Below are 23874 nucleotides of genomic sequence, written 5' to 3' on the forward strand. Positions count from 1 at the left end.
CACGCCCCTTTAAGGGAAGCCACGCCCCCTTTAGGGAAGCCACGCCCTTTTAATGGCAGCCCCTCCCCTTTAAGGTAAGCAATGCCCCTTTAAGGTAAGCCCCGCCTCCTTTAAGGCAAGCCACGCCCCTTTAAGTGAACGCGCGTCCATTTAAGGGAAGCCACGCCCCTTTCAGGGTACCCATGCCCTTTTAAGGGAGGCCCCGCCCCTTCAATCGTGGCCCCTGTAAGTGAACCCATGCCCCTTTAAGGAAAGCCACGCCCCTTTAAGTGAGCGCACGCCCGTTTAAGGTAAGCCACGCCCCTTGAGGCAAGCCCCGCCCCTTTAAGGGACGCCGTGCCCTTTTAAGGGAAGCCCCGCCCCTTCTAGGCAAGCCGTGCCCTTTTAAGGAAAGCCCCGCCCCTTTAAGGCACGCAGTGCCCTTTTAAGGGACGCCCCGCCCCTTCAAGGCACGCCATGCCCTTTAAGGGAAGCCCCGCCCCTTCAAGGCACGCCATGCCCTTTTAAGGGAAGCCCCGCCCCTTCAAGGCACGCAGTGCCCTTTAAGGGAAGCCCCGCCCCTTTAAGGGACGCCATGCCCTTTTAAGGAAAGCCCCGCCCCTTCAAGGCACGCCGTGCCCTTTTAAGGGAAGCCCCGCCCCTCCCCTGCGTCCCCTTTGCGTCCCGCCGCCGCCGCGCTGACGCAGGTGACGTAGGGGACGTGGGGGCGTGTCCCGGCGCTGCGTCGCTCGGCGTCCCCAAGATGGCGGAGCTGGACCTGCTGGGCTCCATCCTCAGCGCCATGGAGCGGCCGCCGGCCGCGGCCGACGGGGAGGAGCGGCGGAGGGCGAGGGGTCAGCGCCGGGGGGGGGGGCGGGGGGCTGGGGGGGCACCGGAGGTGGGGGTGGGGGGCGAGGGGGCGAGGGGGGGGGCAGGAACCGGCCGCGAGCGGCCCCTCCCCCTTCCCGGGCCCCTCCTCGCCCCCCCACCCGGGAGGTACCGCCCCGCCCCTTTGCCACGCCCCCTTGGTTGGCCACGCCCCCTTCCTAGGAACCCCCAAGGGCTCCAGGCCCCGCCCCTCATCCCACCAGGCCCCGCCCCTACCCGGCCCCACCCCCGCCTGGCCACGCCCCCACCCCCTCGGCCACGCCCCCACGTGCCCCTGGCCCCGCCCCTTGTTGTGCCCCCTGGGTTTGGCCACGCCCCCTTCACACACCCCCTGGGGGTCCTGGCCCCGCCCCCAAGCCCCCATGGCCACGCCCCCCAACCCATGGCCACGCCCCCAACCCATGGCCACGCCCTCAGGTGTCCCCTCCCATAGGCCACGCCCCTTGGCCACGCCCACTGGCTTTGGCCACGCCCCCTTCCTTGACCCTCCAGGGGTCCTGGCCCCGCCCCAGGGCCCTGCTTGGCCCCGCCCCCTGCCGCCATGCCCCGCCCCCTCTCCCCGCCTGGCCACGCCCCCTTGGCCACGCCCCCACGCCTGGCCACGCCCCCCAGAGCAAGCCGCCCGCGTGAAGAAGCTGCAGGAGCAGGAGAAGCGCCAGAAGGTGGAGTTCAGGAAGAGGGTGAGAGCCCAACCCCTCCCCACGACCCCCTTGTCCCCCCCAGGCCCCTCTGACCCCCCCCCCAAATTGGGGGACCCCCCTTGGCCCCTTTTCCCCCTCCCCTTGACCCTTTTGGCCCCCCCTTGTCCCCTCTGCCCCCCCCCAATTTGGGGTCACCCCCACTCACTCTGCCCCCCTGGTTCCCTCTGTCCCCCCCACATTGGGGGACCCCCATCCCCTTTGTCCCCCCCTCCTTGTCCCCCCCAATGTGGGAACCCCCTGCTTGTCCCCATTGCCCCCCCTTTCCCCCCCGTCCCCTCTGTCCCCCCCATTCTCCCCCCGCCCCCCGTCAATGTGGGGACCCCCTTTGTCCCCCTGTCCCCTCCCGTCCCCCCCCCGCCCCCCTTAATGTGGGGACCCCCCCCAATGTGGGGACCCCCCCTCAATATGGGGACCCCCCCGATGTGGGGACCCCCTCCCTTGTCCCCCCTGCCCCCCCTTATTTCCTCTGTCCCCCCCATCCCCCCCACGTGGGGACCCCCCTTGTCCCCCCTGTCCCTCCCTTCCCCCCACCCCCCCCTTAATCTGGGGACCCCCCCAATGAGGTGACCCCCCCCTTTGCCCCCCCCAGATGGAGCAGGAGGTGTCGGCCTTCATCCAGGCGAGCGGGGAGCCGCGCCGCCGCTTCCAGCCCATGACCAAGATCGAGCGCAGCATCCTGTGAGAGTGGGGGGGCTTTTTCTTGGGGGGGGGCTCTGCGTGTGTGCCCCCCCGGGTGACCCCCCCCACAACGACAGGCACGACGTGGCCGAGGTGGCCGGGGCTGACGTCCTTCTCCTTCGGGGACGACGAGGACAGCCGCTACGTCATGGTCTTTAAGAAGGTGGGGGCGCGCGGGGGGGGCGGGGGGGACATTTGGGGCGGGGGGGTCGCTGAGCCGTGCCCCCCCCCCCAAAAAACCAGGAGTTCGCCCCCTCGGACGAGGAGCTGGAGGCGTACCGGCGCGGCGAGGAGTGGGACCCGGCGCGGGCCGAGGAGCGCCGCCGGCTCAGGGTGGGCGGGGCTTCGGGGAGGGGCGGGGCTTAGAGAGGGGGCGGGGCTTAGAGAGGGGGCGGGGCTTGGGGAGGGGGAGGGGCTTGGGGGGTTGGGGGTGGGGCTTCAGGGAGGGGGAGGAACCTCTGGGGAGGGGGGTTGAGGTGAGTGTGACCCCCCTTGGGGGGCGGGGGGGGGGGGGGAAGGGGAGGGGCTGGGGAAAAGGGGGGGGGGTCAAGGCAAAAGGGGGAGGGGCTCAGAGTGGAAGGGGGAGGGGTGAAGGGGGAGGGGCTTGGGGTAAAAGGGGGAGGGAGCTGGGTAAAAGGGGAGGGGCTTGGGGAAAAGAGGAGCTTAGAGGAAAGGGGGAGGGGCAGAAGGGGGAGGGGCTTAGAGGAAAAGGGGAGGGGCTCAAGGCAAAAGGGGGAGGGGCTCAGAGTGGGGAGGGGAGAAGCGGAGGGGCTTGGGGAAAAGAGCTTAGAGGAAAAGGGGAGGGGCTCAAAACAAAAGGGGAGGGGCTGGGGGAAAAAGGGAGAGGGGCAAAAGGGGGAGGGGCAAAAGGGGGAGGGGCAAAAGGGGGAGGGGCAAAAGGGGGAGGGGCTTGGCGCAAAAGGGGAGGGGCTCAAGGTAAAAAGGGGAGGGGCTCAGTGAAAAGGGGGGAAGGGGGAGGGGCTCAGAGTGAAAAAGGGAGGGGGAGGGGCAAAGGGGGAGGGGCTTGGGGTGAAAGGGGGAGGGGCTTGGGGAGAAGAAGAACTTGGGGGAGGGGCAAAAGGGGGAGGGGCTCAGTGAAAAGGGGGAAGGGGGAGGGGCTCAGAGTGAAAAGGGGAGGGGCAAAGGGGGAGGATCTTGGGGTGAAAGGGGGAGGGTCTTGGGGAGAAGAAGAGCTTGGGGGGAGGGGCAAAAGGGGGAGGGGCAAAAGGGGGAGGGGCAAAAGGGGGAGGGTCTTGGGGAAAAGGGGAGGGGCTCAGTGAAAAGGGGGGAAGGGGGAGGGGCTCAGTGAAAAGGGGAGGGGCAAAGGGGGAGGGTCTTGGGGTGAAAGGGGGAGGGGCTTGGGGAGAAGAAGAGCTTGGGGGGAGGGGCAAAAGGGGAGGGGCAAAAGGGGGAGGGGCAAAAGGGGGAGGGGCAAAAGGGGGAGGGGCTCAGAGTGGAAGGGGAGGGGCTCAGGGGCAAAAGGGGAGGGGCTTGGGGGGAAAAGGGGGAGGGGCAAAGGGGGGAGGGGCAAAGGGGGAGGGGCAAAGGGGGAGGGGCTCTGAGGGAAGGGGCGTGTCTCGCTCCGGGGGGCCGTGCCCACCGAGCCCCCGCCCCCAGGAGCTGGCGGCGCAGCGGGAGGAGGCGGAGCTGCGGCGCGGCCCCGCCCCCGGCCCCCCAGCGACTACAAGGACAAGTACCGGCACCTCATCGGCTGCGACGCCGCCAAGGCCGCCGCGCGCACCATGGAGGCCAACAAGGCCTACGGCTGTGGTGAGGGGGGCCGGGGGGGGCAGTTCCCCAGGGGGGGCCGGGGGGGACACACACAAAGGGGGGGCACCAGGGGGGGCAATTCCCCTGGGGGGGGGGCACACACACAAAGGGGGGCACTGGGGGGGCAATTCCCCTGGGGGGGACACACAAAAGGGGGGCGGGGGGGGGGACGCACACAAAGGGGGGGGCACCAGGGGGGGCAACTCCCCTGGGGGGGGCAGAAAAGGGGGGCCGGGGGGGACACACAGAAAGGGGGGGCACCGGGGGGGACACACAAAGGGGGGCAATTTCCCTGGGGGGAGACAGAAAAGGGGGGGCCGGGGGAGACACAAACACAAAGGGGGGGGGGGGCACCGGGGGGGGCAATTCCCTTGGGGGGGGGACACACACACAAAGGGGGGGCACCGGGGGGGTCACTGCTCCTGGAGTGGGGGCGGGGGGGGGGGGGGGGGGGAACTGCCCCATGGGGGGGGCACAGGGGGGTCACAGCCCCACAGGGGGACACTGGGGGGCACTGCACCTGGGGGGGGACACGGGGGGGGGGGGCACTGCCCCTGGGGGTAGCACGGGGAGGGAGGGGGGCACTGCCCATGGGGGGTGCAGGGGGGTCAATGCCCCCTGGGGGTGGGGGCACCGGGGGGGGGGGGGACACACAAGGTGGGGGGGGGGCACAGGGGTCCCCTGGGGCTGGGGCAACGCGGTCCTGGTTGGGGGGGCCCCTTGTTTTGGGGGAAAATTTTGTTGTTTTGGGGGGGGGGGGTCCTTACTGGGGGAGGGTGTCTGTATTGGGGGGGGGTCTTTTGTTTGGGGGGTCCCAGCAGTGAGGGGGTCCCAGCAGCTGGGGGGGGGGGGTTCCCTCATTTTGGGGTGGGGGGGGGTTCCTCGTTTTGGGGGGAGGGCCCTTTCAGTGGGGGGGGGGGGCCTTGTCGGGGGTCTCCCTTGCTGGGGGGGGGGGCCCCGCTCAGCCCCTGTCCCCCCCAGTGCCCGTGGCCAACAAGCGGGACACGCGCTCCATCGAGGAGGCCATGAACGAGATCCGGGCCAAGAAGCGGCTGCGGCAGGCGGAGGACGAGGGGGGCCGGGGGGCCTCGGCGTAGGCCTTTTGGGGGGGGGTGCAGGGGGCGAGCGCGCTCCCGGGGGGGGGTATTTAACCGGGGGGGGGGGGGGCACAAAAAGGGGGTCCATAAATCTGCTCCGTTCCCAGCGGCGTCCGCGTGCGTGATCCCGTAACGAGGAGGGGGGGCGGTTCTGGAGCCTTTATTGAGGGGGGGGGGGAGGCCCCGGGGGGGTCACGGCGCCCCCGGGGGGTTCGGCGGTGGCTCCAGGGCGGGGTCGCGGCGTCCTCGTCCGTCCCCGTCCTATTTGGCTTTGGGGTTCCGGAACTTGCGCCCGGCGAACTTGGCCTTGTCCCCGAGAGCCTCCTCGATCCTGGGGGACAGGGGGGACACAACGCGACACGGGGTCAGATTGGGGGGAGAGGTCCCGTGGGGACACCCCGAGTCCCGTGGGGGCACCCCGAGTCCCGTGGGGGCACCCCCGAGTCCGTGGGGGCACCCAGGGATGGGGGGGGGTGCAGAGGGTGCGTCTTTCAAGGGGGGCACGGGGGGGGGCGCTCGGGGATTGGGGACACCTGGGGACGTGGTGACAACGGTGGGGGACACCCGGGGGTGGGTTGACCGTGATGGGGGACACCTGGGGACACGGTGACCGTGATGGGGGGGGGGCGCCTTGGGGACGTGGTGACCGTGGGGGGGACACCTGGGGACTGCTGGGGACACTTGGGGACACGGTGACCATGGCAAGGGACACCTGGGGACACGGTGGCCATGATGGGGGACACCTTGGGGACATGGTGGCTGTAGTGGGGGACCCCTGGGGGCCATTGGGGACAGCTGGGGAGATGGTGGCCATGGCAGGGGACACCTGGGGACATGGTGGCCCTAGGGGGGACACCTGGAGATGGTTGGGGACCCCTGGGGACACCTGGGGACATGGTGACAGGGGCGGGGGACACCCTGGGGACGTGGTGACCATAGTGGGGGGGACACCTGGAGGTGGTTGGGGACACCTGGGGACCATTGGGGACACCTGGGGACATGGTGGCCGCAGTGGGGGACACCTGGGGATGGGTTGACCGTGGTGGGGGACACCTTGGGGACATGGTGGCCATGATGGGGGACACTTGGGGACTGTTGGGGACAGCTGGGGACATGGTGGCCATGGGGGGGGGGGGACGGACCCCTGGGGACTGTTGGGGGCACTTGGGGACATGGTGGCCATGATGGGGGACACCTTGGGGACACAGTGACCGTGATGGGGGACGCCTGGGGACATGGTGACCGTAGTGGGGGGACCCCTGGGGGCCGTTCGGGACACCTGGGGACATGGTGGCCATGGCAGGGGACACCTGGGGACGTGGTGGCCGTAGGGGGGACACCTGGAGGTGGTTGGGGACACCTGGGGACATGGTGACCATGGGGGGGACACCTGGGGACGATTGGGGACCCCTGGGGACAGTTGGGGACCGTTGAGGACAGTTGGGGTCCCCTGGGGACGATTGGGGACCCCTGGAGATGGCTGGGGACCCCTGGGGACGATTGGGGACCCCTGGGGACCCTTGGGGACCCCCGGGGACGATTGGGGGACCCCTTGGGGACATTTGGGGACCCCCCCGGGGGACATTTGGGGACCCCCCCGGGGGACATTTTGGGGGCCCCCTCACCTCATCAGCTGGTTGTACTTGGCCAAGCGCTCGGAGCGGCACGGGGCGCCCGTCTTGATCTGCGGGGGGGGTTGAAGAGAGGAAGGTGTGGGGACGCGGCGGGTGGGGGGGGGGGGACACGTGGGGACACGTGGGGACGCGGGGGGTCTCGGGGGACCCACCTGGCCGGTGCAGAGCCCCACCACCAGGTCGGCGATGAAGGTGTCCTCGGTCTCGCCCCGAGCGGTGGCTCACCATCACGCCCCAGCCGTGGCTCTGGGCCAGCTTGCACCTACGGGGGGGGACACACCGGGAACAGGGTGGGGGGGGACACCCCCTTAGGGCCACCCCCCCCCCCCAATAAATAAATGGGGACTCACGCCTGCACGGACTCGGTGACGGAGCCGATCTGGTTGACCTTGAGCAGGAGGCAGTTGCAGGCGCGCAGCTCGGCCGCCCGCTGGATGCGCCGCGGGTTGGTGACGGTCAGGTCGTCGCCCACCACCTGGATGTCCACCTGCGCCAGGAACCGCTGCCACCCCTCCCAGTCGTCCTGGTCGAACGGGTCCTCGATCGACACCACTGCGGGACGACCGCGGCCGCTGCTGCCGCTGCTGCCGCCGCCGCCGCCGCCGCCCGTTACGGCCCCGAGCGCCCGGGGCCGCGGCGGTGCCTCCCGGGTCTGACCGGTGCCTGGCTAGAGGCCTCCCAGCGCCTCCCAGTTCTGCCCCGTGCCTCTCTAGAGGCCTCCCAGCGCCTCCCAGTTCTGCCCAGTGCCTGTCTAGAGACCCCCCAGTGCCTCCCAGTTCTCCCCAGTGCCTCCCAGTTCTGCCTAGTACCTGCCTAGAGGTCTCCCAGCGCCTCCCAGTTCTGCCCAGTGCCTCCCGGTTCTCCCCAGTGCCTGTCTAAGACCCCCCAGTGCCTCCCGGTTCTGACCAGTGCCTGGCTAGAGACCCCCGAGTGCCTACCAGTTCTCCCCAGTGCCTCCCAGTTCTCCCCAGTGCCTCCCAGTTCACCCCAGAGCCTCCCAGCACCCCCCCCAAACCTCGGCCAGCGCCGTCCCCCACCCCTCACCTCCCTGCACAACCCTATACGAGACACTAGAGACCCCCCCCCATCCCTTCCTGCTGTCCCCCGGGGGGCTCGGCGAGGCCATTTCCCCCGCGCCCAACCCTATACAAGCCCCTGGAGAAGCCCCGAAGCCCCCGCCTGCATAGAGACCCCCCAGTGCCTCCCAGTTCTCCCCAGTGCCTCCCAGTTCTGCCCAGTGCCTGGCTAGAGGCCTCCCAGTGCCTCCCAGTTCTCCCCAGTGCCTGTCTAGAGGCCTCCCAGTGCCTCCCAGCTTTCCCCAGTGGCTGCCTAGAGACCCCCCAGTGCCTCCCAGTTCTCCCCAGTGCCTCCCAGTTCTCCCCAGTGCCTCCCAGTTCACCCCAGAGCCTCCCAGCACCCCTCAAACCTCGGCCAGCGCCGTCCCCCGCCCCTCACCTCCCTGCACAACCCTATACGAGACACTAGAGACCCCCCCCATCCCTTCCCGCTGTCCCCCGGGGGGGCGGGCTCGGCGAGGCCATTTCCCCCGCGCCCAACCCCATACGAGCCCCCGGAGAAGCCCCCCGCCGCACCGGGGTAGTTCTTGATGAAGCTCTGGTAGAGCTGCCCCAGCTGCTCGCCGGAGATGAGGCGTTTGGGGTCGGGGGGGACTTGAAGTCGAGGTCGTAGCGCCCGTCGCGGCAGAACTCGGAGGCCGCCACGTCCATGCCGATGACGACCTTGTCGGGGTACCCGGCCTGGCCGATGGCCGCCTTCAGCAGCTCCAGCGCTGGGGGGCGACACCCGTTAGACCCCCCCCCCCCCAGTCCCTTCCGCATCCATTGGGACCACCCCCAAAATTAGCGGGACCTTCGGGACCGCTCCCCAAAATCCTACGGGACCTTTGGACCCCCCCCAGGACCCCCCCCCCATTTCCTCCTCTTCCACCATGGGGGCCCCGGGTGCCGAGGCCGCGTCCATCGGGACCACCCCCCAAAACCCTACGGGACCTTCGGGACCACCCCCCAAAATCCTACGGGACCTTTGGACCCCCCCCCATTTCCTCCTCTTCCACCATGGGGAGCCCTTGGGTGTTGAGGCCGCGTCCATCGGGACCACCCCCCAAAATCCTACGGGACCTTCAGACCCACCCCCCCCCCGGGCCCCCCCCCCCCCATTTCCTCCAAAATTAGCGGGACCTTCGGACCCCCCCCATTTCCTCCTCTTCAACCATGGGGGGCCCCGGGTGATGAGGCCGCGTCCATCGGGACCACCCCCCAAAATCCTACGGGACCTTCGGACCCCCCCGGGACCCCCCCCCCATTTCCTCCTCTTCCACCATGGGGGCCCCCTGGGTGCCGAGGCTGCGTCCATCGGGACCACCCCCCAAAATTAGCAGGACCTTCGGACCCCCCCCCATTTCCTCCTCTTCCACCGCCACGGGGAGCCCTTGGGTGTTGAGGCCGCGTCCATTGGGACCACCCCCGAAATCAGTGGGACCTTCGGACCCCTCCTCCCCTTCCTTCCTCCTCCTCCTCCTCCGGAGGACCTGGGGGGTGTGTGGGGGGGGCGCACGCGTGCCTGGGGCTCGTGCCCTTTCCGTCGCCCCCGTAGCCTTTCTCGGGTTACGGCCACGGGGGCTAATTCCGTCCCCGACCCGAAACCCAACCCCGGCGCTAAAAGTAGCACCGAGAGCGCCCCCCCCCCCCCCCCCCAAATCCCCCCCCCTCAACCCGGGCCCGCCGGCACCTTCGTTGTTCTCCAAGATGTTGGGGGCGAAGCCGCCCTCGTCGCCCACGTTGGTGGCGTCCTTGCCGTACTTGGCCTTGATGACGCCCTTGAGGCTGTGGTAGACCTCGGCGCCGATGCGCATGGCCTCGCGGAAGGACGAGGCGCCCACCGGCAGCACCATGAACTCCTGCATCGCCAGCTTGTTCCCCGCGTGCGAGCCCCCGTTGATCACGTTGAAGGCCTGGGGGGGGGCGGGGGGGTCAACGGGGGGCGGGGGGTCAACGGGGGGAGTGGGGGTCAATGGGGGGCGTGGGGGGTCAACGGGGGGCGTGGGGGGTCAACGGGGAGGGTAGGGGGGTCAACGGGGGGAGTGGGGGGGTCAATGGGGGGAGTGGGGGGGGGTCAACGGGGGGGTAGGGGGGTCAACGGGAGGGCGGGGGGGTCAACGGGAGGGCGGGGGGTCAACGGGAGGGGTGGGGGAGTCAACGGGGAGGGCAGGGGGGTCAACGGGGGGAGTGGGGGGTCAACGGGGGGCTGGGGGAGTCAACGGGGGGCGGGGGGGGGTCAACGGGGGGCTGGGGGGGTCAACGGGGGGGTGGGGGGTCAACGGGGGGGGCGGGGGGGGGGTCAACGGGGGGGGGGGAAGCATCCAGGATGGGCTCGGGACCCAACGCCGAGAGCCAACGATCCCCCCCCACCCAAGAGCTCCTGCAAAGACGCGGCGAACCCCACAGTGACCCCCCCCCAAAATGTGATGAACCCCCCCAAGACCCAATGACCCCCCCCAAGACCCAAATGACCCCCCCAAGACTCAATGACCCAAGACCCAATGACCCCCCCCCAAGACACAATGACCTCCCCCAAGACCCAATGACCCCCCCAGGCCCAAATGACTCCCCCCAAGACCCAATGACCCCCCAGGCCCAAATGACCCCCCCAAAACCCAAATGACCCCCCAAGACCCAAATGACCCCCAAAGACTCAATGACCTCCCCTGAAGGCCCCAATGACCCCTCTAAAGTCTCAATGACCCCCCCAAAGACCCAATGACCCAACGATGACTTCCCAAAACCCAACGGCGCCCCCCAAAGCACCCAACCAGGACCCCCATGACCCAACAATGCCACCCCAAAACCCAACGATGACCCCAAAACCCAACAATTTCCCCCAAAACCCAATGATTTCCACCAAAACCCAATGGCGACCCCCCAAAACCCAACAATTTCCCCCAAAACCCAACGATTTCCCCCAAAACCCAACGATGACCTCCCGAAACCCAACGATGACCCCCCAAAACACCCAACCAGGATCCCCCAAACCCAACGGTGCCCCCCAAAAACCCAATGATGATCCCCAAAGCCCAACGATGACCTCCCAAAACCCAAGGATGACCCCTAAAACCCAACGATTTCCCCCAAACCCAACGATGACCTCCCCAAACCCAACGACGACCCCCCAAAACACCCAACCAGGATCCCCCAAACCCAACGGCGCCCCCCAAAAACCCAATGATGATCCCCAAAGCCCAACGATGACCTCCCAAAGCCCAACGATGACCTCCCAAAGCCCAACGGCAACCCCTAAAGCCCAACGAAGAACCCCCAAAACCCAACGATGACCCCCCAAAACCCAACGATGACCCCCCAAAACCCAACGATGACCCCCCAAAACACCCAACCAGGATCCCCCAAACCCAACGGCGACCCCCCAAAACCCAACGGTGACCCCCAAAACCCAACGATTTCCCCCAAAACCCAACGATGACCCCCCAAAACACCCAACCAGGATCCCCCAAACCCAACGTGCCCCCCGGTGGTACCGGCACGGGCAGGATAAGGTCGGCGTTGCCGGCCAGGTCGGCAATGTGCCGGTAGAGTGGGACGCCCTTCTCCGCCGCGCCGGCCTTGCAGACGGCCAGCGACACCCCCAGGATGGCGTTCGCCCCGAATTTGGCTGAGGGGGGGGGAGAAGGGGACTGAGTGGGACCCCGGGGGGTCTTGGGGAGGGGGGGCACACGGTGCAAGGGGGTGACACACAAGGGCGTACATTTGTTCTCGGTGCCGTCCATTTCAATCATCAGCTTGTCGATCTTCTCCTGCTCCACCACGCTGATTTTCTGGGGGGGGGGGGATAAAGGATGGGGTGGGGTCAAGGTTTTGGGGTTTGCCTCCCCCCTCACCCCCGTGCCCCCCCCCCAGTCTCACCCCACGCACTCACCTTCTCCACCAGAGCGGGGCCGATGGTCTTGTTGATGTGCTCCACGGCCTTCAGCACACCTGGGGGATGCGGGGGGGGGGGGGGGTCACCTTGGTGGGACCCCCCCCAAATGTCGGGGGGCACCCGCTCGGGGGGAATTTGGGGGAGGGGGGCTGGGAGGGGGTCTTCAGGGGTCACTGGGCTTCGGGGAACCAAGTTGGATCCTAGGGGGTCGTTGGGTCTGGGGAGCCTGGTTGGGTCTGGGGGTTTTGGGGGGGTTGGGGTCTTTGGGGGGGTCACCGGGTTTCGGGGGGTCCTGGGGAGGGGGGTTGGGACCCCCCCCGGTCCCCGTCCCACCTTTGCCCAGGTAGCGGCTCTTGTCTCCGTCGCGGAGCTCCAGCGCCCTCGTGGATCCCCGTCGAGGCTCCGCTGGGGACGGCGGCGCGGAAACGGCCTGGGGGGGCGGGGGGCAACGGGGCCGTGACCCCCCCGCCGTGTCCCCCCCCCCCCCCCGGTGTCCCCCCCACCTCCCCAGTGTCCCACCGGGTCCCTCCCGTGCCCCTCCACGTCCCCATGTCCCCAGCGTCGTCCCCCCCGCCCATCTTCCCCCAATGTCCCCCCCAGGCCTCCCCATGTCCCCAATGCCCCCCCAGCCCCCCATGTCCCCAAGGCCCCCCCATGTCCCCAATACCCCCCACGTCCCCCCAATGTCCCCCTAATATCCATCCTCATGTCCCCCAGGTCCCCCCACCTCCCCACCCCCCCCCCTCCGTGTCCCCAAGCCCCCCCCGTGTCCCCAACACCCCCCAGTGCCCCTAAATCCCCAGTGTCCCCAAAGCCCCCCAATGTCCCCAATGTCCCCAGCCCCCCCATGCCCCCAAAGCCCCCCCATGTCCCCAAAGCCCCCCCATGTCCCCAAAGCCCCCCCATGTCCCAAAAGCCCCCAACCCCCCAAAGCCCCCAACCCCCCAAAGCCCCCAACCCCCAGTGTCCCCAGTGCCCCCCCATGTCCCCAATGTCCCCAACCCCCCCACGTCCCCAAAGCCCCCCACGTCCCCAAAGCCCCCCACCCCCATAATGTCCCCAACCCCCCATGTCCCCCATGTCCCCAACCCCCCCATGTCCCCAATGTTCCCAAGGCCCCCCAGTGTCCCCAGTGTCCCCAAGGCCCCCCCGGCGCCCCCACCCTTGGCCGTGTGCAGGTCCACCTCCACGGTGGGGTTCCCCCGGGAGTCCAGGATCTCCCTGGCCACGATCTTCTGGATGGACATGGCTGGGGGGGGCAGGGGGGGGCAATTAATAGGGCCCCCCCCTCAGCGCTCGGCGCCCCCCCCCGCCCCAGCGCCGCTTTTGCCCCCCCACCCCAGGGCCCACCCGGTGCTCACCGCTGGGTGCTGGCGGGTGGGTGCTGCTGCTCTGCTCCCCGAGGGGGGGGGAGCCCCGGGGGTATTTATGGACCCCCCCCGGCCCCCCCGCCTCGCCCCGGGTTATTTTAGCCCCCCCCCCCAAAGGTCGCAGTGCCAGGAAAGGGCACGGTAACACGAGAGCCGCCCCCCCCCCAACAGCACCCCACGGGGCCCACGAGGGGCTGGGGGGGGGGGGAACACCTGGGGGGGCACATGGAGGGGGGGGCATTGGACGGGGGGGCATTGAACGGGGGGGCATTGGAGGGGGACACACCTGAGGGGGGGCATCTGGGGGGGGGATTTTGGGAGGGGGGGCAACTGGGGGGGACACACCTGGGGGGGGGGGGACACTGGGGGGGGGACACACATCTGGGGGGGCACATGGGGGGGGGCACATGGGGGGGCATTGGAGGGGGGCATTGGAGGGGGGGTGGCATCTGGGGGATACCTGGGGGGATATTGGGGGGGGGGAACCTCGGGGGGGGGGGACACCTGGGGGAGGGGACACTGGGGGGGGACACTGGGGGGGGACACACATCTGGGGGGGATATTGGGGGGGGGGTACCTGGGGGGGGGACACCTGGGGGGAGGGGACACATCTGGGGGGGCACATGGGGGGGCACACCTGAGGGGGGGGCACCTGGGGGGGCACACCTGGGGGGAGGGGGCATCGGGGGGAGGGGACACTGGGGGGGGGATGGGGAAGGGGACATCTGGTGGGGGGGGGACACCTGGGGGGGGGGACACACCTGGGGGGGCAGCTGGGGGGGGGGGCACCTCGGGAGGGGTCATCTCGGGGGGGGGGGATGCCTGGGGGGGGATTCCGGGGGGGACACATCTGGGGGGGGCACCTGGGGGGGATCACATGGGGGGGCGGGGCAAATTTTTTTTGGGGGGGGGGGGCCCACGCGGGACGGTTGCAGCGGGGTGGGGGAGGGGCGGCGGAGCCCAACCACTTCCCGGGGCGGGGGGAAGTTCCCACGGGGGGGGAGGGGGGGGGGGGCTGGGGGGGGGGGGGGCACGGCTTTCCCAGCCCCTCCCCCCCCCCTCCGGTTTTATCCCGGGGGGGGGGCGTTACCCACAATGCCCCCTGCCCCCCCTTCCACCCCCCGAGGCGGGGAGGGGGGGGGGGGGGGGCGGGGAGGGAGGACGGGGTGGGGGAGGGGGGGTGGGGGGGGGCAGGGACAGGAAGTGAAACCGCCGCCCCTCCCCCCGGAAAGTCCCGCCCGGCGCTGACTCAAAACCGCCCGAGCCCGGTGGTGGCGGGGGGGGCGGGGAGAGAAAAGTGCATTGCACGGGGGGGGGCATTGCACAGAGTCGTGCATTGCACGGGGGGGGGTGCAAAGAAACGTGTTGCATTGCACGGGGGGGGGGGGCATTGCACAGAGACGTGCATTGCACGGGGGGTTGCACAGAGGTGTGCATTGCACGGGGGGGGGGCATTGCAAAGAAACGTGTTGCATTGCACGGGGGTTTCATTTCACGGGGGGGTTGCATTGCACGGGGCAGGTTGCATTGCACGGGAGTTGCGTTGCACGGGGGGTTGCATTGCACGGGGGGGTTGCATTGCACGGGGGGGGGGTGCATTGCACGGAGATGTGCATTGCACGAAGGGTTTCATTCCACGGGGGTTGCATTGCACGGGGCAGGTTGCATTGCACGGGAGTTGCATTGCACGGGGGGGGGTGCATTGCACGGAGATATGCATTGAAAAGGGGGTTGCATTGCACGGGGGGGTTGCATTGCACGAGAGGTTGCATTGCACGGGGGGGTTGCATTGCACGGGGGGTTGCATTGCACGAGGGGCTGCATTGCACGGAGACACGTGCCATTGCACGGAGACGTCCGTTGCACGAGGGGTTGCACTGCAAGGGGGTTGCGTTGCACGAGGGGGTGCGTTGCATGATGTGTTGCATTGCACGGAGACGTCCCTTGCACGAGGGGTTGCATTGCACAGAGACATGTTGCCTTGCACGAGGGGGTTGCCTTGCATGATGTGTTGCATTACACGGAGACGGCCGTTGCACGAGTGGGTTGCATTGCACGGAGACGGGCTGCACTCCACAGGGGTTGCCTTGCACGAGGGGGTTGCCTTGCACGAGGGGGTTGCCTTGCACGAGGGGTTGCATTGCACGAGGGGGGTGCATTGCATGATGTGTTGCATTGCATGGAGGCGGCCGTTGCACGAGGGGTTGCATTGCATGGAGACAGGTTGCATTCCTGTGCATTGCACGAGGGGTTGCATTGCACGAGGGGGGTGCATTGCACGGAGACAGGTTGCATTCCTGTGCATTGCACGAGGGGTTGCATTGCATGAGGGGGTTGCCTTGCATGATGTGTTGCATTGCACGGAGGCGGCCGTTGCACGAGGGGGTGCATTGCACGAGGGGGGTGCATTGCATGATGTGTTGCATTGCATGGAGACGGCCGTTGCACGAGGGGTTGCGTTGCACGAGGGGGTTGCAGTGCACAGAGACAGGTTGCATTCCTGTGCATTGCACGGGGGGGGTTGCATTGCACGAGGGGGTTTGCATTGCACGAGGGGGTTTGCATTGCACGAGGGGGTGCATTGCACGAGGGGGTGCATTGCACGAGGGGGGTGCATTGCACGAGGGGGGTGCATTGCACGAGGGGGGTGCATTGCATGATGTGTTGTGTTGCATGGAGACGGCTGTTGCACGAGGGGGTGCATTGCACGAGGGGTTGCATTGCACAAGGGGGTGCATTGCACGAGGGGGTTGCATTGCACGACGACGGGCTGCACTCCACAGGGGGTTGCCTTGCACGAGGGGGTTGCCTTGCACGAGGGGGTTGCCTTGCACGAGGGGGGTGCATTGCACGAGGGGGGTGCATTGCATGATGTGTTGCATTGCACGGAGGCGGCCATTGCACGAGGGGTTGCACTCCACAGGGGCCTGCCTTGCACGAGGGGCCTGCCTTGCACGAGGGGCCTGCCTTGCACGAGGGGCCTGCCTTGCACGGACACGCGCCGCGCCGCCTGAGGGTTTGCCTTACATGGAGACGGCTCGCGCTGCCCGGGGGGGGGTTGCGTTGCCCGCAGGGGGCGTCGCACGGAGCCGCGCGGTGCACGGGAGCCGCGTTGCACGGAGCCGTGCACTTCCCGGGGGGGTGGTGGTGGTGTGTGGGGGGGGTTGCATTGCACGGGACGCACGCAGCGGTGCACGGAGCAAGGGGCTGCGTTGCACGAGGGCTTCGTTTGCACGCAGGGCGTGCGCTTTACGGGGGGGGTGCGTGCGCGCGTGCAATGCACGGGGCTCTCGTTGCACGAGGGGCGCCTTTTGCAGGGGTGCACGGGGGGGGGGGGAGCGGGGGGGGGTGCAGTGCGCTCGGTGCGTCAGGGTGCAGGGCGGAAGCGGGCGGGAGGCCTGCACCGTGCTGCGGTGTGCGAGGGCTTACGTGCGTGCAAAGCACCGGGGGGGGGGGGACGGGGACACATGGGGGTGATGTGGGGGTGGGGGTGCAAAGCCCGGTAACGGGGCTTTGCAATGCCCGGTACCGGGGGTGCCACGGCCGTGCAATGCCCGGTAACCGGGGGGGTGCAATGCTCCGTGTAATGCCCAGTACCGGGGGTGCAATGTAGGGGTGCAGCGCTCGGTCCCGGGGGGCAATGCCCGGTACCGGAGCTTTTAGTGACCCTTTACCGGGGGTCCCGGGCCCGTTCCATGCCCGGTACCGGAGCTTTGCAGCGCCCTTTACCGGGGGTCCCGGGGCCGTTCCATGCCCGGTACCGGAGCTTTGCAGCGCCCTTTACCGGGAGTCCCGGGGCCGTTCCATGCCCGGTCCCGGAGCTTTGCAGCGCCCTTTACCGGGGCTCCCCGGGGTATGCAATGCCCGGTCCCGGAGCTTTGCAGCGCCCTTTACCGGGGGTCCCGGGGCCGTTCCATGCCCGGTCCCGGAGCTTTTTAGTGACCCTTTACCGGGGGTCCCCGGGCCATGCAATGCCCGGTCCCGGAGCTTTGCTGCGCCCTTTACCGGGGGTCCCGGGGCCGTTCCATGCCCCCCCCCCCCGGTCCCCGTCCAGGAAGCGGCGCCTCCGTCCCTTGGCGCGCCGCGGTGGGCGTGGCCTCGCGCGGGCCCCTCCCCTAGCCCCGCCCCCTCCGCGCAAGCCCCGCCCCCTCCTAAGCCCCGCCCCCTCGGGCCCCCTATATAAAGGCGCCGCGCCGGCCCCGCCGCCGGGCCCCGTCTCTCGCCGCCGCCCGCTCCGCGCACGCGCCCCTCGCCCCCCTCCCGACCCCCTCCCGTCCCCGCCCCGGCCCCGCCCTTCGCGGCCCCGCCCGGTTCCCGCCCGGTCTCCTCCGCCGCCGCCGCCGCCATGAGCGGGTGGGCGCCGTACGTGGACAGCCTGATGGCGGACGGGACGTGCCAGGACGCCGCCATCGTGGGTTACAAGGACACCCCCGCCGTGTGGGCCGCCACCCCCGGCAAGACCTTCGCTAACATCACGGTAGGTGGGCGGCGAGGGGGGAGGGGGGGGGGTTACCGGGACCGGGGGGGGTTACCGGGACCGGGGGGTGTGACCGGGACCGTAGGGGGGGGTAAGTGGGAAAAGGGGGGGGGTAACGGGACCGGGGGGGTAACGGGACCGGGGGGGTAACGGGACCGGGGGGGGTAACGGGACCGGGGGGGGTTACCGGGACCGGGGGGGTAACGGGAAGGAGGGGGGTTACCGGGACCGGGGGGGGTTAAAGGTAAGTGTGGGGAGGGGGGACCGGGAAGGGGGAGGGGTAACAGGGAAAGGGGGGGTTACCGATAACGGGGGGGGTTACCGGAAAGGGGGGGTTAACGGGAAGTTGGGGGGGTTACCGGGACCGTAGGGGGGTTACCGGTAACGGGAGGGGGTTACCGGGGGGGGGGGGGCGGGTGCGCCCCTGACAGGAAAGGGCGGGAAGGGGCGCGTGAGGAGAAAAGGCGGGAAGCGGCTGAGGGGGAAAGGGCGGGAAACGGGGGGGGGGGGGGATGGGGGGGTCGCCTCTGAGGTAAAAAGGCGGGAAACGGGCGGGGGGGGCCGGGAGGAAACGGCGGTTGGGAGAGGAAGCGGGGGCGGGGGGGGGGGGGGGGGGGGGGGGGGGTAAAAGGGGGGGGGTTAGGGGTGACCCCCCCCCGGCGGTGGGTTGGGGGGGGGGGGGCGTTTTGGGGCGAAAAAGCGAGGTTTTGGGGCTTTGTGCCGGGGCCCCTTTTCCGCTTTTGGTTTTGTCTCGGGGAAGTTGGGCCCCTCCCTTTTTGGGGGGGGGGGGAGAAAAGGGGGGGGGGGGGAAGGAAGGAAGGAAGGGGGGGGGGGGCGTTTTGGGGCGAAAAGGCGAGGTTTTGGGGCTTTTGGGGGTTGTTTCTCCTCAGGAAGTTGGGGGCCTCCCGGGGGGGGGGGGAGAGAAAAGGGGGGGGGAGAGAAAAGGAGGGGGGGAGAGAAAGGGGAAGGGGGGAGGAAGAAAGAAGGGGGGGAAGAAAAGGAGGGGGGCGTTTTGGGGCGAAAAGGCGAGGTTTTGGGACTTTTTGTAGTTTTTTTTCTCTTCAGGAAGTTGGGCGCCTTCCGGGGGGGGCGGGGGAGAGAGAAAGCGGGGAGGGGGATAGAAAGAAAGGGGGGGGGAGAAAGGAGAGGGGGTGTTTTGGGGCGAAAAAGCGAGGTTTTGGGGCTTTTGGGGGGTCCTTGGAGGTTTTTTTTTCCTCTTGGGTGCTTCCCTGGGGGGGGAAGGGTAGAAAAAAAAGGAGGGGGGGAGAAAAGGGGAGGGAGGGGGGGAAGAGAGGGGGGAGGAGGGGGAAAAATGGAGGGGGGGGGAAAATGGAGGGGGGGGGAAAATGGAGGGGGGGGGGGGGCACGGATCCCCCCCCCCCCGCCAGGACCGGGCCGAACCGGGACAAAAAAGGCAGAAAAATGTGTCCGGGAGCGGCGGCGCTGCCAGCGTGGCCCGGCCCCCCCCGCCCCCCCCCCGTGGGGAGGAACCGGGGCTGTGATGGGGACGGGGGGGGAAGGGGATTTGGGGGGGGCACAGGGATTTTGGGGGGGGTCTGAGGGTTTGGGGGGAGTTGGGGATTTGGGGGGGGCACGGGGATTTTTGGGGGTCTGGGGATTTGGGGGGGGGGGTTGAGAGTTTGGGGGGGCACAGGGATTTTGGGGGGTCTGAGGATTTTAGGGTCCATGGGGATTTGGGGGGGTTGAGGGTTTGGGGGGGCACGGGGATTTGGGGGGGTCTGAGTGATTGGGGGGAGTTGGGGATTTGGGGGGGGCCACGAGGATTTTGGGGGTCTGGGGATTTTGGGGGGGGTGACGGGGATTTGGGGGGGGGGGGGCATGAGGATTGGGGGGGAGTTGGGGATTTGGGGGGGGGGGGCGCGAGGATTTTGGGGGTCTGGGGATTTGGGGGGGGGTTGGGGGTTTGGGGGGGGTGTCCGGGGATTTTGGGGGGGGTCTACGGGGATTTTGGGGGGGCATCTGGATTTTGGGGGTCTGGGGATTTTTGGGGGGTCGGGGGATTTGGGGGGGGGTTGAGGGTTTAGGGGGGCCACGGGGATTTGGGGGTCTGGGGATTTTGGGGGGGCACAAGGATTTTGGGGGGGTCTGAGGATTTGGGGGGAGTTAGGGATATTGGGGGGCACGGGGATTTTGGGGGGTCTGGGGATTTTTGGGGGGTTGGGGATTTGGGGGTTGACGTGAGGATTTGGGGGGGCACGAGGATTTGGGGGGGTCAGGGATTGGGGGGGCGTAGGGATTTGGGGAGGGGTCAGGGGTTTGGGGGGGCCATGAGGATTTGGGGGGGGCACGGGGATATTGGGGGACTTGAGGGGGGCACAGGGATTTGGGGGGGCACAGGGATTTGGGGGGTCTGGGGGTTTTGGGGAGCACGGGGACTCGGGGGAGGGGGTCACGAGGACTGGGGGGGGGCGAGGATTTTTGGGGGGAGGGGTCGAGGATTTTGAGGTGGGGGGGCACCCAAAAAAACGCTCGGAATGCGGCGACTTCCCCCGCGGGGGAGGGGCTTCCTGTGGGGGAAGGGAGGCGGCGGCAACCCCCCCCCCCAGCCACCTATCGGTTTCCTTTCTATCCCTTTTAACTTTTTCTTATATTTTTTTTAAATTTTTGGGGGCCCCCCCGCGAAAAAAACAGCCGGCAGAGGCAAATGTGGGGGGGGGGGAGGATGGGGGCAGCCCGCTGGTGCCCGGGCTGAGGGGGGGGGGGGCAAAAGTATTTGTTGATTTATGACCCCCCATTCATTTCCTTCCTGTTCCTTTTAACTTTTTATTTTATTTTTTAATTTTTTGGGGCCCCCCCCGCGAAAAAAAAAGCCGGCGGAGGTGAATGTGGTGGTGGGGGAGGATGGGGGCAGCCCGCCGGGGACCGGGCTGATGCTGGGAGGGCAAAAGTACTTGATGATCCGCGACCCCCATTAATTTCCTTCCTATTCCTTTTAACTTTTTATTTTATTTTTTAATTTTTTGGGGGCCCCCCCGCGAAAAAAGCCGGTGGAGGTGCATGTGGCAGTGGTGGGGGGAGGATGGGGGCAGCCCGCTGGGGACCCGGCTGATGCTGAGGGGTGAAGCGCTCGGCGATCCGCGACCCGCCATTAATTTCCTTCCTGTTTCTTTTAACTTTTCCTTATTTTTTTTTAATTTTTGGGGCCCCCCGCGAAAAAAAAAAAAGCCGGCGGAGGTGAACGTGCTGGTGGGCAAGGACCGCGGCAGCCTGCTGGTGAACGGGCTGACGCTGGGGGGCCAGAAGTGCTCGGTGATCCGCGACTCGCTGCTGGTGGAGGGCGAGCACACCATGGACCTGCGCACCAAGAGCGCCGCCGGGGCGCCCACCTTCAACATCACCGCCACCATCACCAACAAGAGTGAGGCGCCGGGACCCCCCGGGACCCCCCCCAATTTATTGCGACCCCCCGGGACCCCCCCCCAATTTATTGCGACCCCCCCCGGATTGGGAATCCCCCCCCTGCACCGGGAGCCCCCAGTTACCGGTGCCCCGCGGTACTGGGAGCAGCTGGTGTCACCCCACGTGGCTGTGACCCCCGCCCCCCCCCACCACCCTGTGACCCCCGGGACCCCCCGCGGTGCTGGGACCCCCCCACCTCATTGCGACCCCCCCAGGACCCCCCCCTTGCACCCTGATCCCCCCCAGGGCCTCCCAGGAGCCCCCCCCCCCCCCCCCCCCCCCCCCCAAAAAAAAGACAGAAGGGGACACCAGGACCAAGTGAACCCCCCTTTTATTTTGAACCCCCTTTTATTTTGAACCCCCCTTTATTTTGAACCCCCTTTTATTTTGAACCCCCCTTTTATTTTGAACCCCCCCTTTTATTTTGAACCCCCCTTTTTATTTTGAACCCCCCTTTTATTTTGAACCCCCCCTTTTATTTTGAACCCCCCTTTTATTTTGAACCCCCCTTTTATTTTTTTGAACCCCCCTTTTATTTTTGAACCCCCCCTTTTATTTTTGAACCCCCCCTTTTATTTTTGAACCCCCCTTTTATTTTTGAACCCCCCCTTTTATTTTGAACCCCCCCTTTTTATCCCCCCCCCCCCAATAGCGCTGGTGATGGGCAACGGAGGGCGTCCACGGTGCCACCCCCATTCCCCCCCTTTATTTTTACCCCCTCCCCTATTTTTAACCCCCCCACTTAATTTTTACCCCCCCATATTTTTTACCCCCCCACTTCATTCCTAACCCCCCATTTTATTTTTACCCCCCCCTTTAGCAATAGCACTGGTGCTGGGCTAGGAAGGCATCCACCGCGACTGCACCGTGCCCCCCTTTACTTTTTTAACCCCCCCACTTAATTTTACCCCCCCCAAATTTTTAACCCCCCCCCCCCCCCATATTTTTACCCCCCCACTTCATTCCTAACCCCCCCCTTTTATTTTTTACCCCCCTTTAGCAATAGTCCTGGTGATGGGCAAGGAAGGCGTCCACGGCGGCTGCGTCAACAAGAAGTGCTACGAGATGGCCAACCACCTGCGGCGCTCCCAGTACTGAGGGGGGGGACACACACGCGGCCCCCCCCCCCCCCCCCCGCGGTTATTTTTTTTGCCCCCCCCCCGCCCCCCCCTCACAAAAAAATCGACCCCGCTGCCGGCAGCAATAAAATCGCCTCCTGGGGACGTGACGGTGACACCGCGCCCGGTACGAAGTCCGCGCGCCGGCGCCGCCGCCGGGGTGGGGAAGGGTGTGACCGCCGCGGGGGGGCGCTTTTTTATTGGGGGGGGGCCATAAAAGCGTGTGGGGCCCCCCCCCTTGGGGTTTCAATCGGGGGGGCGGCACCGGTTGCTTGCGCAGAGAGAGAAGCTGGGGCGTCGGGGGGGGGGGGGGGGGGGGGCAGAAAGAAATGGGGGGCAAAAATAAATGGGGGGGGTCATAAATAAATGGGGGTCGTAAATAAGTGCGGGGGGTCCAGATTTTTTTGTGGGGGGCAATAAGAGGGTGGCCCCCCCCGGGTTTCAATCGGGGGGGGGCGACACCGGCTGCTCGCAGAGAGAGAAGCTGCATCTGTGGAGAGGTTGGGGGGGGCGGAAAGAAATGGGGGGCAGAAAAAAATGGGGGGGGTCATAAATAAATGGGGGTTGTAAATAAGAGTGGGGGGTCCAGATTTTTTTATGGGGGTCATAAAGGTGTGTGCCCCCCCCGGGTTTCAATCGGGGGGGGCAGCTGCTCGCAAGAGAAGCTGCATCTGCTGGAGAGGTTGGGGGGGGGCATACATAAATGGGGGGCAGAAATAAATGGGGGGGGGGGTCATAAATAAATGGGGGGGGTCGCAAATAAGTGCGGGGGGTCCAGATTTTTTTATTGGGGGGCCATAAAGGTGTGTGCCCCCCCCCCCGGGTCTGTTTTGGGGGGGGGGGCAGCACCGGCTGCTCGCAGATGGGGGATCCACGCGGGGGGGTGGGGGACACAAAAGGGGGGGGGGACACAAAAGGGGGGGACACAAAAACGGGGGGGGGACAAAAATGGAGGGGGGGACAAAAATGGGGGGTCCCGGATGCCCGGGGGCCCGGATGCTCGGGGGGTCACGGGGCCAGGGCGCGATTTGCCCTTATAAGGGCAGCGGCGCCGGCGCGGGCGCTTCCGTGTCCCCCCCCCCGCGGTGACTCAACGCTGACGGGGGGGGGAGGGGGGCCCCACGTGGGGTGGGGGAAGGGTTTTGGGGCCGGGGGGGAGCGTTTTGGGGCTGGGGGGGCATTTTTGGGGTCGTTATGGGGTTGGGGGGTCGTTATAGGGCTGGGGGGCCATTTTGGGGTCGTTTGGGGGCTGGGGGGGGGGCGTTTTGGGGCTGGGGGGCTGTTATGGGGTCCTTATGGGGCTGGGGGGGCGTTATGGGGTCATTATAGGTCAGGGGGCGTTATGGGGCTGTGGGGGGGGGCGTTATGGGGTCATTATAGGGCAGGGGGCGTTATGGGGCTGTGGGGGGGGCGTTATGGGGTCGTTATAGGGCGGGGGGCGTTATGGGGCTGGGGGGCGTTATGGGGTCGTTATAGGGCAGGGGGAGCATTATGGGGCTGGGGGGCTGTTATGGGGTCATTATGGGGCGGGGGGCTGTTACAGGGCTGGGGGGGGGCGTTATGGGGTCATTATAGGGCGGGGGGCGTTATGGGGTCAGGGGGGCGTTATGGGGCTGTGGGGGGCATTATGGGGTCGTTATAGGGCGGGGGGCGTTATGGGGCGGGGGGGCGTTATGGGGTCCTTATGGGGCTTGGGGGGCGTTATGGGGCTGGGGGGCGTTATGGGGTCCTTATGGGGCTGGGGGGGCCTTATGGGGTCGTTATGGGGCTGGGGGGCTGTTACGGGGTTGGG

At 67.6% G+C, this 23874-nt stretch overlaps 3 protein-coding genes across 3 annotated transcripts; 2 read left to right on the top strand and 1 right to left on the bottom strand.

Annotated features, from left to right (window-relative positions):
* Nucleotides 1-666: 666 nt before the first annotated feature.
* On the top strand, nt 667-5123 carry SPAG7 (sperm associated antigen 7). Its single transcript, XM_066985268.1, is given in 9 exon segments — nt 667-833; nt 1480-1547; nt 2158-2246; nt 2324-2345; nt 2347-2409; nt 2490-2579; nt 3864-3909; nt 3912-4016; nt 4998-5123. Coding segments are annotated over 9 exon segments (690 nt in total). The 5' UTR covers nt 667-742; the 3' UTR covers nt 5114-5123.
* A 134-nt stretch (nt 5124-5257) lies between these two features.
* Nucleotides 5258-13130, bottom strand: ENO3 (enolase 3). The gene is given in 15 exon segments (XM_066985267.1): nt 5258-5444; nt 6739-6797; nt 6900-6956; nt 6958-7009; nt 7098-7299; nt 8340-8411; nt 8414-8536; nt 9496-9718; nt 11297-11430; nt 11524-11593; nt 11695-11753; nt 12031-12076; nt 12078-12127; nt 12860-12946; nt 13059-13130. Coding segments are annotated over 14 exon segments (1302 nt in total). The 5' UTR covers nt 12945-12946; nt 13059-13130; the 3' UTR covers nt 5258-5374.
* Nucleotides 13131-17317: 4187 nt separating this feature from the next.
* Nucleotides 17318-22198, top strand: PFN1 (profilin 1). Its single transcript, XM_066985260.1, has 3 exons — nt 17318-17544; nt 20731-20923; nt 21965-22198. The coding sequence occupies exons 1-3, from the start codon at nt 17413-17415 to the stop codon at nt 22060-22062; spliced, it is 423 nt and encodes a 140-aa protein (XP_066841361.1). The 5' UTR covers nt 17318-17412; the 3' UTR covers nt 22063-22198.
* The last annotated feature ends 1676 nt before the right edge of the window (nt 22199-23874 follow it).

Source organism: Anser cygnoides, chromosome 31 (assembly GCF_040182565.1).
Source record: "Anser cygnoides isolate HZ-2024a breed goose chromosome 31, Taihu_goose_T2T_genome, whole genome shotgun sequence".
Classification (NCBI taxonomy): domain Eukaryota; kingdom Metazoa; phylum Chordata; class Aves; order Anseriformes; family Anatidae; genus Anser; species Anser cygnoides.